The 13527-nt window shown below is 41.4% G+C and overlaps 2 protein-coding genes across 9 annotated transcripts in view; one reads left to right on the top strand and one right to left on the bottom strand.

Moving 5' to 3' along the window:
* Gtdc1 (glycosyltransferase like domain containing 1) overlaps positions 1–2045 on the bottom strand; it is a 365277-nt gene extending 363232 nt beyond the window's left edge. For 7 of the 8 annotated variants that reach the window (XM_029469968.1, XM_029469955.1, XM_029469956.1 and 4 more), the window contains exon 1: positions 2008–2045. The gene's annotated coding sequence lies outside the window, so the exon portion shown is untranslated. The remainder of the gene's footprint in view (positions 1–2007) is intronic. The other variant, XM_029469981.1, reaches the window with a different exon arrangement.
* Positions 2046–3846: 1801 nt separating this feature from the next.
* Positions 3847–5232, top strand: LOC110305875 (bcl-2-binding component 3-like). Its single transcript, XM_021178031.1, has 3 exons — positions 3847–3876; positions 4352–4763; positions 4829–5232. The coding sequence occupies exons 1-3, from the start codon at positions 3847–3849 to the stop codon at positions 5230–5232; spliced, it is 846 nt and encodes a 281-aa protein (XP_021033690.1).
* The last annotated feature ends 8295 nt before the right edge of the window (positions 5233–13527 follow it).

Raw genomic sequence — 13527 nt, forward strand, 5'->3', positions numbered from 1 at the left:
AAATAGTAATATATATTTTACAGGCAATGAAAAGTAATAGGAAAGATTTCATTATCTAAGAAAGACTCTCCGAAAAGTTGTAACACTAGGTTGAAGGGTATTTTGGCAGTAAAGTTCTACATTGTTTGATTATGATTCAAATGTCAAAAAAAAAAAAAAAAACAGGCCTCAGTTCCCTATGCAGAGAAGGGAGGCCCTGACCAATCTGTTCCTGGTGCTTAAGCAAAGAGAATGTTCTAGTTCCACAAGGGTTCTGAAAAGGGAGGGAGGGAGGGAGGGAGGGAGGGAGGGAGGGGGAGGGAGGAAGGTTGGTTGGGTCATCAGTCACAAAAGAAATCTTGATTACTTTTTTAGACAAATATTCAAAAAAAATGTATCATTTGTTCAAATAGCTTAAATGCCACAAGGAGGGGAAACATGTGTTCCTACAAACTCTTATCTCATTCTATATCCTAAATTCTTCATCAACTTTATTGAAATATCTGAGCATTTCTTACATACTTTTGAGATGTCCTACATTTGTAAAGCTCCTAATGAGAAATGTGTTTAAAAATAAACTCTCAGGCGCACACAGAGTACATGCCAAGGGTATATACAGCATGACACCAACTTCTGTGAAGAATGGGTGATCAAGGCACAACTCTGACTTGCACCAAAAGAGATTCTAGGGAGCAAGGAAGTGGGGAATGGATTCACCCTGATCTGAAAGTAGATAGTCCAGGACGACTGGGGCATACTGCATGGATAGATGCAAGATGACAGCTTCATAGAAGTAAGTCCGTTTCTACTATAAGCTTGCTTTGATAACAGTCTCAGTAGGAAAAAAAAAAAATGAGTGTAGTTCAAAGACAGTATCACTGTAAAGGTTAAGATCTGGCACTTCACATCTTCACATAGTGATCATTCTGTAGAACCGGCCTGCTATGTATGTATTTGCTAGGCCCAACTCTACCAGCTTCTCAATGAAAAAGTAACTGTTTTGAAAAAGAAACCGAGAAATGTTTCTTATTTTGTTTTGCCTTCATACATAAACACGTTATTTTGATCTACTAAAAAAAAAAATAGCATAAGTATAACCATAAAAGAGAAGACTTCACAGTACTTTAGAACCATCGCCAACATAAAGCACACTACAACATTAAAATATAATTCTAGGACAGCTTGACAAAGTAGTCAAAACTTCCAAATCACGTTATTTATGCATTCTACGGGCTGAAGAATACATCCGTATAAAGTGAAACCAAAACTTCAAAATATGGCCTATGGTAGCAATTAGAGGTTGCTGAATTCATGGTTATCATACTTAGCTCCAGTAGAAATTTCACATTACTCTAGTATGAAGGAGGTATTCTATCACTAAATTTATATAACTGTACACTGAAAATTTTCAGTGACATTAAAGAACAAAATTAATGCTTCTTTTCCCAATTTTCTAAACTATTATATACCTTGGTATTCTCTCTTTCAGTACTGGTTCAACACAAAGAAAAAAATTAGTAATTTCAGTTTTACTAAAATCATAATTTTGTATTTCCTGGCATTCACCTGGCAAAAGACCAAAGCATTTACAGAGTATCTGTCCACTGCGCTTGACACTAGCCATACAGATGAAAAACATATGGCCATCTTTCCAAAGACACCTACCAAGAAAAGACACAGAAGCAACAAATATTTAGTAAGTCTACACCACCGTGCTGTGGGGGATGTAAAAAAATCCCAACCCACCCAAACAAGGACCTCAGGGTTCCTGCATTCTAGGATTTTCTTTTAAATTGGATCTCTCCAACCGAATATCATACATACTATAACTCTAAAACTTTTGGTATACCAATCTTCTGAGACACATACATAGACTACCAGATTCAAGAATATGAATGACAGGGACAGACCTGATCTATCAGTTTCAAATGTGAAACCTCTGACCAACAGTTTGTCCTGTCTACAAAATGTTCTAAGGTAACGGTGACACAAATTGCGATTCATGAGAAGAGGGAACCCACCACTCACCCAACCAGGAGGGCCAGGACTCAGTGGCTGGACAGCACAGAGACCTATGATAGAACCAAACACAAGTGGCAAAAATAATAAAATAAACCAATGAAATTATTCCTAATGATATTCGGCTATACTCATAGACTGGTGCCTAGCCCAATTCTTAGCAGAGACCCACAGCCAAACAAAAGCTGCAGAAGGAGAAGGGGAAGGATTCTAGGATACCACAAGATAACCCACACAATCAATTAACCTGGGCTCACAGGAGTTCACAAAGACTAAACCTACCAGGGAGCTTGCATGGGTCTGCCCTAGGCCCTCTGCATACATGTTACAGTTGTATAGCTGGGTCTTCTTGTGAGACTCCTAACAGTGAGAGCAAGGCTTTCTCTAAATCTTTTGCCTGCTTTTGAGACCATTTTCCTCCTACTGAGCTGCCCTGCCCAGCCTTAATATGAGAAGAGATTCTTAGTCTTACTTGACATGCCTTGTTTGGTTGATATTCATAAGAGGCCTGCGTTTACTGAAGAGCAATGGAGGAGTAGTGGCGGAGAAGGGATTAGAGGGAGCAGAGGCATCACTGGAAGGAGAGGCCCATTGGACTTGCAAACTTTATATGCCCCAGTACAGGGGAACGCCAGGGCCAAAAAGTGGGAGTGGGTGGATATGGGAGTTGGGGGGAGGGTATGGGGGACTTTTGGGATAGCATTGAAAATGTAAATGAGGAAAATACCTAATAAAAAAAATTAAAAAAAAAAGGAGCGGAGGGATGAGAAACTGTGGTAGGGATGTAATAATATCTGAGAGAAGAATATATTTTTAATATTTTAAAATGTATATTCCTTTGACAGAAAACCCCAGCTCAGTTCCCAGAAATCTACATAACCCCAAATCCAGGGCATCTGTCACCTCTGGCTTCCATAGACACCTGCAGTCACATGTGAATACACACACACAATTTTTTTAATTAAAATAAACATGTTTTTTAAAGAATATGACTAATAAAACCCTGGCATGGTAGAAAGTGGGAGCATGAGTGTAAGGAGTTCAAAACCAGCCTCAACTATATAATAAAGTTCTGACCCTAAGCTATATAAGAACCTGTTTCCAAAAAATAAAACCTGAAAATGACTAAATTCAAAATTTTAAACTAAAATAGAAAGAAATGCTTCAACTTAGAGATAGATGTAAGAATAGTTGGCCAACTACAAGTAATTGTATCACTTGTATCTTATTCGTCAAAATTAGAAATTATTCTTACATGATCTGAAAGGGAGGCTAAAAAAGAAAGTCAGTGATTACTTGGCAGGTTTTAAGATACCATAATCAAGAGGGAAAGAACCAGAGGTCAGGAAAGCATTTTAGTTTCTCAGTGGGCTGGGGAGTTGGTCAAATCAAGATCAAGTTTGGTACAAGAGTGTCTATCAGAAGGGTCCATCTAGTAAATCCTTAATAAAGGCAAGTAGTTCTATTAGTTCCTTCTAAATCTCTGGAAAATGTAAAATAGTGACGCTGAATAACACTGCTGAGGTCCCTCACCAACAGAAAGTCCTATCAGTCTAGGATTTATAAGGTAAAACTGTCAGCATGATTTCAGAACAGAAGTAAAGACACTGTGTTGCTATAAAGTGTATTGGTAGGTAAACCTACTAATGGTTTAAGTTTGTCGGAGTATCCTGATTCAAAATGTGTTTCCCCAATCCTCAATATTAAACTGTTTCATTAAATACAGAACAAGACCCTAAGGACAGCAGTGTATAATTCTTCTCAGTTGAAGCTGAGAATCTATTCCACATCAAAACCTGGAATGCACTAATGAAAATTCAGTATCTCACTGGGTTTGTGGGTTCCAACATGAAACTCTTGTCACTGGTAAAGCTTAAGGTAAACGGGTTAATAAGACACAATAAAATGGCTCTGTTGAGTTACACTGCCTCCCCCCCCCCCCAGCAGTTCCTTTACCTAACCACTACAGTAAGCTTTAAAGTCAACTTCAGGGGTGCTAAGTCACGCAAGCTGGGCACAGAAGAGGGCGACGATCCTTGGCGTGGGGAACGATCGCCTTCAATTCACGTTTTCCATTTCCTTAACTGTGATACAGGTGGGAGGGAAAATGTAAGCTCTTTCCTGTGAACTTCCCAGGGCCTCAAGGCACTAACTTTAAGAATTATCTCAAAGCTTATCCAATGAGGGGTAGTTCTAGGACTGTAAAAGTTGCACGAGCCCCGCGAAGTGGGAATAGGGGTGCAGACGCTGCCTATCGCGAGATCGAGGGTTAAACTGATGTATTAATGCAACTTTGCTGTTGTTCAGTTAGTTGTAAAGACTTATTAACTCCAAGAACCCTTCCTCGCTTAAGAAAGCCCCGTCAGGCGGGATCCTGCGGAAACATCAGGCCTATGCCGAATCCTCTAAAGAGGGGGCGCGAGGTGTTGGGTCTCGCCGCCTGAGGAGGATCCCGAGTAGGAAAGCGCAGGCAAGGCCTTGCTGCGCCGGAGCCAAGGCACGATGTCCCAGGGTCCGCTTGGACTCTGCCAGTCCCAGGCTCCGCGCTAGGGAAAAGCATCGCCGGGGGCCACAGCGCGGCCGGGCAGAGCAGGAGGCCGCGCGTGCGCCCGGGAAGCGCAGCCCCGGCTCCGCCCTCCTCCCCCTCCGCTCCTCGCGGCCGCCGCCCCACTGGGAACTCCGCGCGGCGCGGCCCCGCGAGGCGGGCGCCGGGAGGGAGGGGCCGCGCTCCCCGCCTCCCGCGGCCAGCGCAGCTCCCAGCCAAGGCGACTCACCTCCTCCTCCTCCTCTCCTCCTCCTCCTCCTCCTCCTCCTCCACGGCTCCCTCCAGGCCACCGACAGCCCAGCTGGCGACGCGCTGACGCCGAGCCCCTCCCCCGCGGCCGCCACCGAGGCCGCAGCCCCTCCCCGCTGCGGCTGCCGCGGCCTTGGGGCGCGTCGGGCGCCGGCCCCGCCTTCGCCCCGCCTTCGCCCCGCCCCTCCCCGCCCACAAGCCTGAGGCTCCGCCCCCCGGACGGCGGCCTCCACGCCGAGTCGGTGACTCAGAGGCCGCGCGGTGCGGGGCGAACTCTCCACGGTGGCGCGGCTCCTCACACCTGCTCTCCGCCCACGGGCCCCGCGTACGCTTTCCAGTCAGGCCAGCGCCCCCGCCGCCCCTTCGGCTTTTCCGTACTCTCTCTCACTCCTCTGGTCGCTGCCTCCGCTCGCTCGCGCTGCGGCCTTCTCTTCCACTGAGAGGTCTGGGGGCTGACTCACCGGCTCGCACGTTCTCAGGCAGGTGGCTAGCCGGCACCTGTAGTCCCTTTCCCTGTCCTTCTAAGCCTCGGGGACCCCGCAAAGCGAGTGCACACCCTCCTGCAGGTATTGGTCAGCACGCCCCGCTTCCCCCCCACCCCCCGGAATTCTTGCGGGACCTCTGCTAGCCGACGCTGGCGTTTCCTCTACTTAACTTATATGCAGCCTTTTGGTTGTCGAGACTATACGTATTACAGATGCATCTTAGAGTATTAATACTAACATATCTGCGGTCCCGATCACAAGAGCAGTTACAGAGCAATTAAAAGTCAGAAAGAATTCAAGAAACTCTAAATGGGTTTCTATTAAAAAATAGGAATTTGTCTCCTTTACATTTTTCTGTGACTCTGAATTAGTGATTTCGCACTTGGGATCACGTTGTGGATTAAATGATTCATGCAAAAAGACAGAACATGCAACGGTAGGTCTATGCTTTTATCTGGTAACTTCATTTTTAAAGCTACAACTTGGAACAGACTGTAGTGCAGAAATACATTAAGCATACCAAAATAACAGAGCCTGATTAGGCCTTTGGAGTTACAACCGCAAGTTGCTTAAAGTTATGTGAGAAAACATTGTTACCCTTAAATTGAACAGTGAAAACGATCTTCTGTTCTAAACAAAGCCCACACTCTATGTGGACCTCCAAAGCTTAAAACCTCTGCTGACTTGAACAACAGTATCCCGAGCATTTAAAATCCTAATAAGCCATCTGTCCATCTACTTTTACACAAATTGGGAAACACAAAAAAAAGTGAATGCAGAAAGCTGAAAATGAGAATTCCAAATGGCAAATGGATCTAGTAAATCCTGTTTCACAGAATAAAATATTGGGGAAAAGCCCAAAGCCTACTGTTATTCATCAATCTGGAAAAAGAGCCATAATTTTATACATGAATTGTATACTTATTATCACCGGGAGTCTTTATTATTATTATTATTATTATTATTATTATTTTGCTGATTAAGATCTGAAGTCCAGAGAAGATGAGTTGCCTAACCAATAAGCCCAGATTTCCCAAGACCTGTCTCACATACTTGTCAGCATAGGATTTAGAGCTACAAGCATAAAGTCACTTAAGGTCCAAATTCTTTGACATTGAAGCTCTGTCTCAGTATACGTGGTCTGTGAGTGTGAGCTTAGGTAATGCTGTCAGAAGCCATCTCACCCTAGTATGTTCAAGGATTCTTGTTATGCAACTTGCATCCCTCAGTCAGGGATCATCTGCATGATCTCAGTGACATCTGGCCCCGGCTCTGGAACCTTGGTCCAACCAAGCACATTCATCCTCAGAGGGGCCAAAGGCTGTGCCTGATTAAAAGAGTTATGAAATCTCTATTGTCAAGAAAATTACAACATTATTGGTGAGGTAAAATATGAGGCATGAAATGATAATTCAACACTAATAATCAAGGACTCAACAGTAATTTCCAAAATGTTAAGTGGGGAAATGATACACATGAATTAAGAAAAGACTTCTTAAAGACCACATCAAAAAGGAGACCCATTGTCTAGAGCACTGTGTATAGGACAGAAAGTAAAATAAAATGTTTGGACTAAAGCACTGTGAAGAAAACAGGCACACCAAGAATGAGGGAAAGTTAGATCAGGGAAGTAAAACAGGATAGCTGAGAAACAAGAGCAAGCCCGGTGGAGATGCAGGATTGAACCATTGAGAGAGGACCTGGATTTCAACCTGAGACACAGGTTAGTAGGAAATCATTGTGAGTAGACTGGGCAGGAGAGAAAGGAGGGTGAGGAATGAGGTGAAAAGATCAGAAGGCCATAATCTTGTTAGGAATACTGGACATCAATGCCACTTAGAAAGACTTGGGTTTGGTGAGCATACATAGAAAGCAACAGAAGGTAAGAAGTCCAAGGTGATGTGGAGATTGTGGCAAGAGTTGATAAGAGCCACATAGGCCCCAGGTCCTTAACAACACTCGTAGGAACAGCCTGCAAACTGCTGGATAAGGAAACAAGGCATCTTCCCAAGGAAAATCCTCCACATCATATTCTCAGTCCACAAACCTAACTTGAAACTCAAATAGAAGATAAAGAGCCCTTAACCGGGCCCTGCCCATGGACTTTATCCTGCCATTCTTATGATCAGCTTATTTTTATTTTTATTTTAGCCACATTAATGTAAAGGTTCTCTATTGTGAGTTATATGTTACAGTAGAAAATAAATTAAAAAATAAGTAGTTGATATATATACATATACATATAAATATATATATATATATATTTCTAGGCAGGAAGAATATAAAAATATCACTCCTTTCAGTAGCTTATAATCTTCTTGTCAATGTACCAAACATAATACAGAATCTAATCCATGGACAGGGAGAACAACCTTATGTACAGAACAATGAAGTAATATAGAAATTGTGAAGGCTATAGCTGAATACATTGGGAATGATATGATCTATAGAGTCACTATTCAACAAATGTTAGTGAACTTTGCAGTCTTCTAGGTACTAAAGGCAAAGCAATGAAACAAGCTCTCACTGAGACCCAAAAGGAGTCACATTTCATGTATTCAAGACTGTATGAGAAGTCAAAGACATCTAGAATAAGAAACTGGGAGAAGCATGAAGGAAAGAATTAGGAGAGATATTAAAGCCTTGTGAATAGAGGGGCTTTTGAGGTCAGGTTACAGTAAAGACTTTGGAAGATTAGTCCCTCTGGCATTGGGAATTTGAAGGAGAGATGGGGACCTGGGAAAGCAAATGCAAGCCTGCATGATAATACAGACAGGAGATAAGAAGTAGACAAGGTTACTGGCAAGGTTAGCAAAGAAAATGAAAATGTTAAGACTAAATAGTGGGTAGGTGGTGTTAGTTGCAGAAAATCTATAGCATTGCATGCAGCAGAAAGGTCAACGAGATAGGCACTAAGCAAAGGCCAGTCTGGTTAACAACAATGATGTCATGTGTGACGTCAAAGAGAAATGTCTCTGAAGAGTCAGAAGTGATATGGAGGCAATGAATGCTGACTAAAATAACCAGCACAACTCAAAATCTACAAAGTACACAAGTATTCTAATTACCTTTAGGGACAGTTGAATTTTAGGTCCATCTAAGTTTTCTGATCTGTGTCTAATTTTTGTCTCTATATTAAAAGAAGAATAAATATCTCCAAAATGTATCTGATTTACTTTTATGGACCAAAACTCCATCACATAAATGACTCCCAGAAGATTACTCTTCTCTTGGAATATAGCAATAACCTATATTTGTTACCTGTGATGCCTCGACCAGGTAGGCAGTGAGTATGACCTTAGTTGCGTCATACATTCTCACTGAACTCTAGGTTTTCACTCATGAAAAAGAGAAGTCTCACATAGAAGAAAAGAGCTAGAAGGCAAGCCTTTCTACCAAGAAGAAACAAAAGCATCCTGTGAAGTGTGCAGAGACAGCTACCATGACTTCAAGTGGTCCTTTTGCCATCTGGAAGAAGACAGCTCAGCCAAACCAGATGCTCTTTTGTTTAGCACACTGCAAGACAATTAAGGAGTATTTTTCCTCCCTGGAAATAGATTAGAAAATTTGGCAGACAAAGTAGAGGGAGAAACCTGAAGCCATCAATTTGACGTGATGTAGCCTTGAGCTTCCAGGGATAAGCCGGCCAGACTTTGGCCACGGTTGTGTCCATACATGTATGTGCATGCCTTCTCCTGATTGTATTGTGTTAGTGAGTAGAGTATATTAATTTGTTAGGTGTTATTGAAAGACAGAATGCTATTAGCACTCTTTCTTAGTTGGAATATACTTCATTTGGGGGTCTGTTGGGAGCATCTAGTCTCTTGGGGTGATTTGGAAAGCTGCATCAAATTCATTGAAGGAAAAAAAATGTGAAAATTATTCTAAGAATAATCATGAAATTTACTATGTTTAGTTTGCTAGCCTAAAAGCTCCTCAAGTCAGTAGTGCCTACAGATTCCTAGTATTAAACAATTACCATATTGCTGAAATTAACATCATCTTTAGCCTTAGAAATCTTATTGGTGCTGAGAGAGACCAAAAATACCAGTAGCCTAGGTAGTATAAAATATATTCTTTGTTGGTGAAATATCTTTAATTGGGATATAGCTATTCCATACTACAATGCAAGAGAATGAACAAATGTGGTTTATCACTGTTACCTTCTGGCCTAGAGCTAGAAGCATTTCCTACTGTGCGTCATCCTGTACCTTTTATCAAGGATGAATTTCAGTTTTTTTCTTAAAAACAAAGAAAGCTTACATAATCTCATCTCATGACTAGACTTTCAGTAATTATGTGTTGCTTGGAATCAGTGTCAGCCAACCAAGTTCAAATGGGGGGAAATGTTTGATCTGCTGTGATGTGATTTAGAAGACTGTGTACATAGAAGGTACAGCTATCCACATACAGAGAACATACTGATCTAATTTGACCGCCAGTGATTTAATTAATGTTTTTCAAGCACTTTGAACATGAAAAGCACTATCTGAAAACTGAGAGCTATTACTCATAATCATTAATCCTAGAATTAACGTACAAATGTGATAGTTTTATGATATCTTTGAGAGACAGGCTCTATTTTAATAAAATCTTTGGGCCATGCTTTAAGAAACTCTCATTAAAACTTCAAGACTCTAGTTTCTGAAAGTCAACCCTCAAGCTGGTTGAATATCATCCATCAGTAGATTCTGAAGTACACAGGCTAAATAAACAACAGTGACAGCTTGGGGAAGTATATGCACCTGTTTATTCAGAAAATGTTAACAAGGGCAAGCCTAAAATAAGAACACACACCAAAATCTGATTTTCAAGTTGGTGTGCATGCATACAACCTAAAATTACCCACATTATCATCTAGGTTTTGTCTTCTAAATTTTTTCTCTCTAAGAAATAACTGACTATTAAGGAGCATGAAACTTTGGTCATAATCTAAAAGGAAGGGAAAAGCAGAAACATTTTGAAGGCTTTAACAAACACAACATTTTTAATTATTAATGTTTCTTCAAGTCTAGCATAAGAATAATAGGAAGAAATAGGAAGAAATTTTGAGCTCAAAAATACGTAGGTTAGGGGAAAAAAAAAAAACAAAAAACTTTGTCTAACACTCAGAAGTTTTAGCAGCATTCTCTCTATGCCCACAAAAGAACGGCAGGATATTTGTTCAACTTTCCAGTACCATAGGACAGAATGTACTTACTTACAGCTTAGAAAAGAAGACTAAGAAGATGCTGGCTTATACCAAAATGTATATATGGAAACCCGCTACTTTGTAAGACTATTTAAAATAAGGAATTTGAACACAGGTGCCACAGAAGGCATGCATTAATAAAAGAAAAACTCAGCACTAAGCAATAAAGACCTTCCTGTGAGTCATTGTCTAGTGAGGCATCAGAGGCCCCCAAACAACATAGGCTATTGACTTGCTCTTGGTTACCCACCATAACTAGTTGTTGAATATACAGCAAATGTTGGTTGCAGGGCATAGAGGAATCAAGTTGCAATTGAGTTGAGAATTTCCACTCTTCTGCCTTGTGCTCATGGTGCTGGAAGGTACTGTACAGGCTACAAGAACAGAAAGGTATTACGCACCAGTGAACCTCAAATGCTACAAAGCCAACCTGCCAGGAAAGACATATCCACTGGAGTAATCGTGGCATGGAGGTAATGGGTGTAATGATCTGCTTTCTGATTAGATTTGAGGCCTGCTTCACAAGAAATAATTCATGCCTGATACTGCAAACTTCCTCACAAGCCCTAGGCAGGAACCTACTACTGTTGTTTCGCTAAACAGATATGTTGTCAAATTCCCTTTTAAATATGTCTGTGTGTATACATAGATTAATGTTGTTTTCAGTCTTGACCACAGAAACTTCTCTCTATAGTAATCACAGTTAAATACAGAGGCTCATAACTGACCAAAACACTAAGAATAACTAACCGTTCAGTCTTAATGGAACATCTATATCAACCTTGCTAAGGCTTGGGGAGCATCCCGTAAGAGGAGGTGGGAAGAATGGGAAAGCTGGTAAATGAGAAAGAGAGCTATGAGGTACTTCTGAACATGACATGGCAGTTGTGCTCATGAACGTAATGTAGCCATTGTTACCTACTCAAGGTAACAATGCTGTATGCATACATGTGTCTTAGGGTTTTACTGCTGTGAACAGACACCATGACCAAGGCAACTCTTATGAGGACAACATTTAAATAGGGCTGGCTTAGTTCAGTCCATTGTCGTCAAGGCGGGGAGCATGGCAACATCCAGGCAGGCATGGTATAGGACTTGCTGAGAGTTCTACTTCTTGTTCAGAAGGAAAACAGAAGACCGGCTTCCAGGAAGCTAGGATGAGGGTCTTAAAGTCCATGCCCACAGTGACACACCTACTCCAACAAGGCCACACCTCCAAATAGTGCCACTCTCTAGGCCAAGCATATTCAAACCACAACAAGAAGTATCAAATTGACAAATACTAAATAAAAAAAAAAATACCCTACAATAAATGCTGACTTTTCTTTGAGACAACCAGTCAGATAGCCTCTGAAATCTCTGATTTTTTTAAGCTTAGCTTCTTATCACGTATATTCCAGTCACCTAAACAGAGCTGTTGCCTGTATTTCAACATAGACTTTTCGTCTATGTGTATCATACAACATGCATATTATGCATAAACCACCCATTCCAAAACAAACAAAAAAACCTCATTTATTTACTTAATCCTTTTACCTCAGTCTTTGAGAATTTCACACCTGTATCCAATGAATTTCAACTACACTCATCCCCACCCCTTCCTCTAAATCCTCCTGGGTCCTCTGATTTCTCCTCCAACTCCACATCACCTTCTTCTATAACCTACTAAGTCCTATCAGTTCTACCTATATAGAGATGGTGTGGAGCCATACACTGGAACTCGCTCAAACTAACAGGGATTATGCCCTAAAAACTGACTCCCCCATAGCCATTAAGCACCAGAGATCCTCAATCAGGGCTGCGGATTCATTTGCTCTTTCTGTATCTGTGCTGAAATAGGGACTGGCTTGATCTTGTGAAGCTCTTATGCAGGCAGCACAACTCCTATGAATTCATAACCATGGTAATCCTGTCATATCCAGAAGACACTGTTTTCCTTCAGTCCTCTCCAATTTCTGACTTTCATAATTTTTCTGCCCCCTTTTCCATGTCATTCTTACTGGTAGGGAGCAGACGTGACAGGGAAATAGTGTTGGTGAAACAGAACACAGCTTTCTTTCTTTTTTTTTTTTTTCCAGTCTTCTCATGTGGGTAGGTTGAGATCACACAACTAGTACATAGAAATGGGCTTCAAGAGAATTGAACTGTTGGTCCTAGGTTTGTAAGAGCATTTTGTTCTACCATGCTTTTCTAGTTCTAGAAAGTTCTCTAGTTAGAGAAGCCCAATTCTCTAAGGAAGTGATTCTAGATCTCTAGGAGGTATTCCAGAGAGCAATTAGACCCTCAAGAGATTTCTTATGATTGAGAATTAAATCTTTAAATGTCTAAGAGCTGAGTTGTCTTGTAGCATTAAGTACATAGCATTATATACTCCAAAAAGTGCCCAGGGCCAGCAGGAGGAATGACAAATGGCTTTAGAACTCATGGAATACAGCCCTTGGGTTACCACAGCCACATGGGTGGGCCTCTGTGTCACAGGCCCAAGACCACATGTCCTGAGGACTTCATGCTGTAATGGAGATCTACTCTGCTTGGTGCCCTCACATCTCTCTCAATCTAAGAATTCTATGAAAACTTTAAGGGGGGCTTCACATACCTCACTGGACAGTGTCTCTAACATTCACAGTGCAAATGTTTGATCTCCAGGCGTTGCTGCTGGAGCAGAATAACAATTCTATCACCACCGTAGAGAAGAACTTAGGATGTAGATGGTCAACAATGACCACCACCCTCAGAAAACATTTGAAAAATATAAGATTGTTTGTGAAACTAGGTTGAGATGTTTTTACTACCATCTCTGATGTAGAAAATCTTAGGAAACAATTTGGAGTTCAAAAAGGTACACTCTTATTTGTTAAGCTAGGAGCCTTTTATAGTCAGGGAATAAGAACAATGGTGGCACTGGCTGACGTGACTCTCACTGAGGGTGGACTGCTGATGATTGATTTCTTACACCCATTTTGCCCTCAGCTTCCTGATACAATTTATTAGAAATTGCTGATGAGTAGATATGCATTTTGAGGATTTAAGGTAGATATGACTTATATTTGACATTATTA

The sequence above is a fragment of the Mus caroli genome, chromosome 2, assembly GCF_900094665.2.
Source record: "Mus caroli chromosome 2, CAROLI_EIJ_v1.1, whole genome shotgun sequence".
Lineage (NCBI taxonomy): Eukaryota > Metazoa > Chordata > Mammalia > Rodentia > Muridae > Mus > Mus caroli.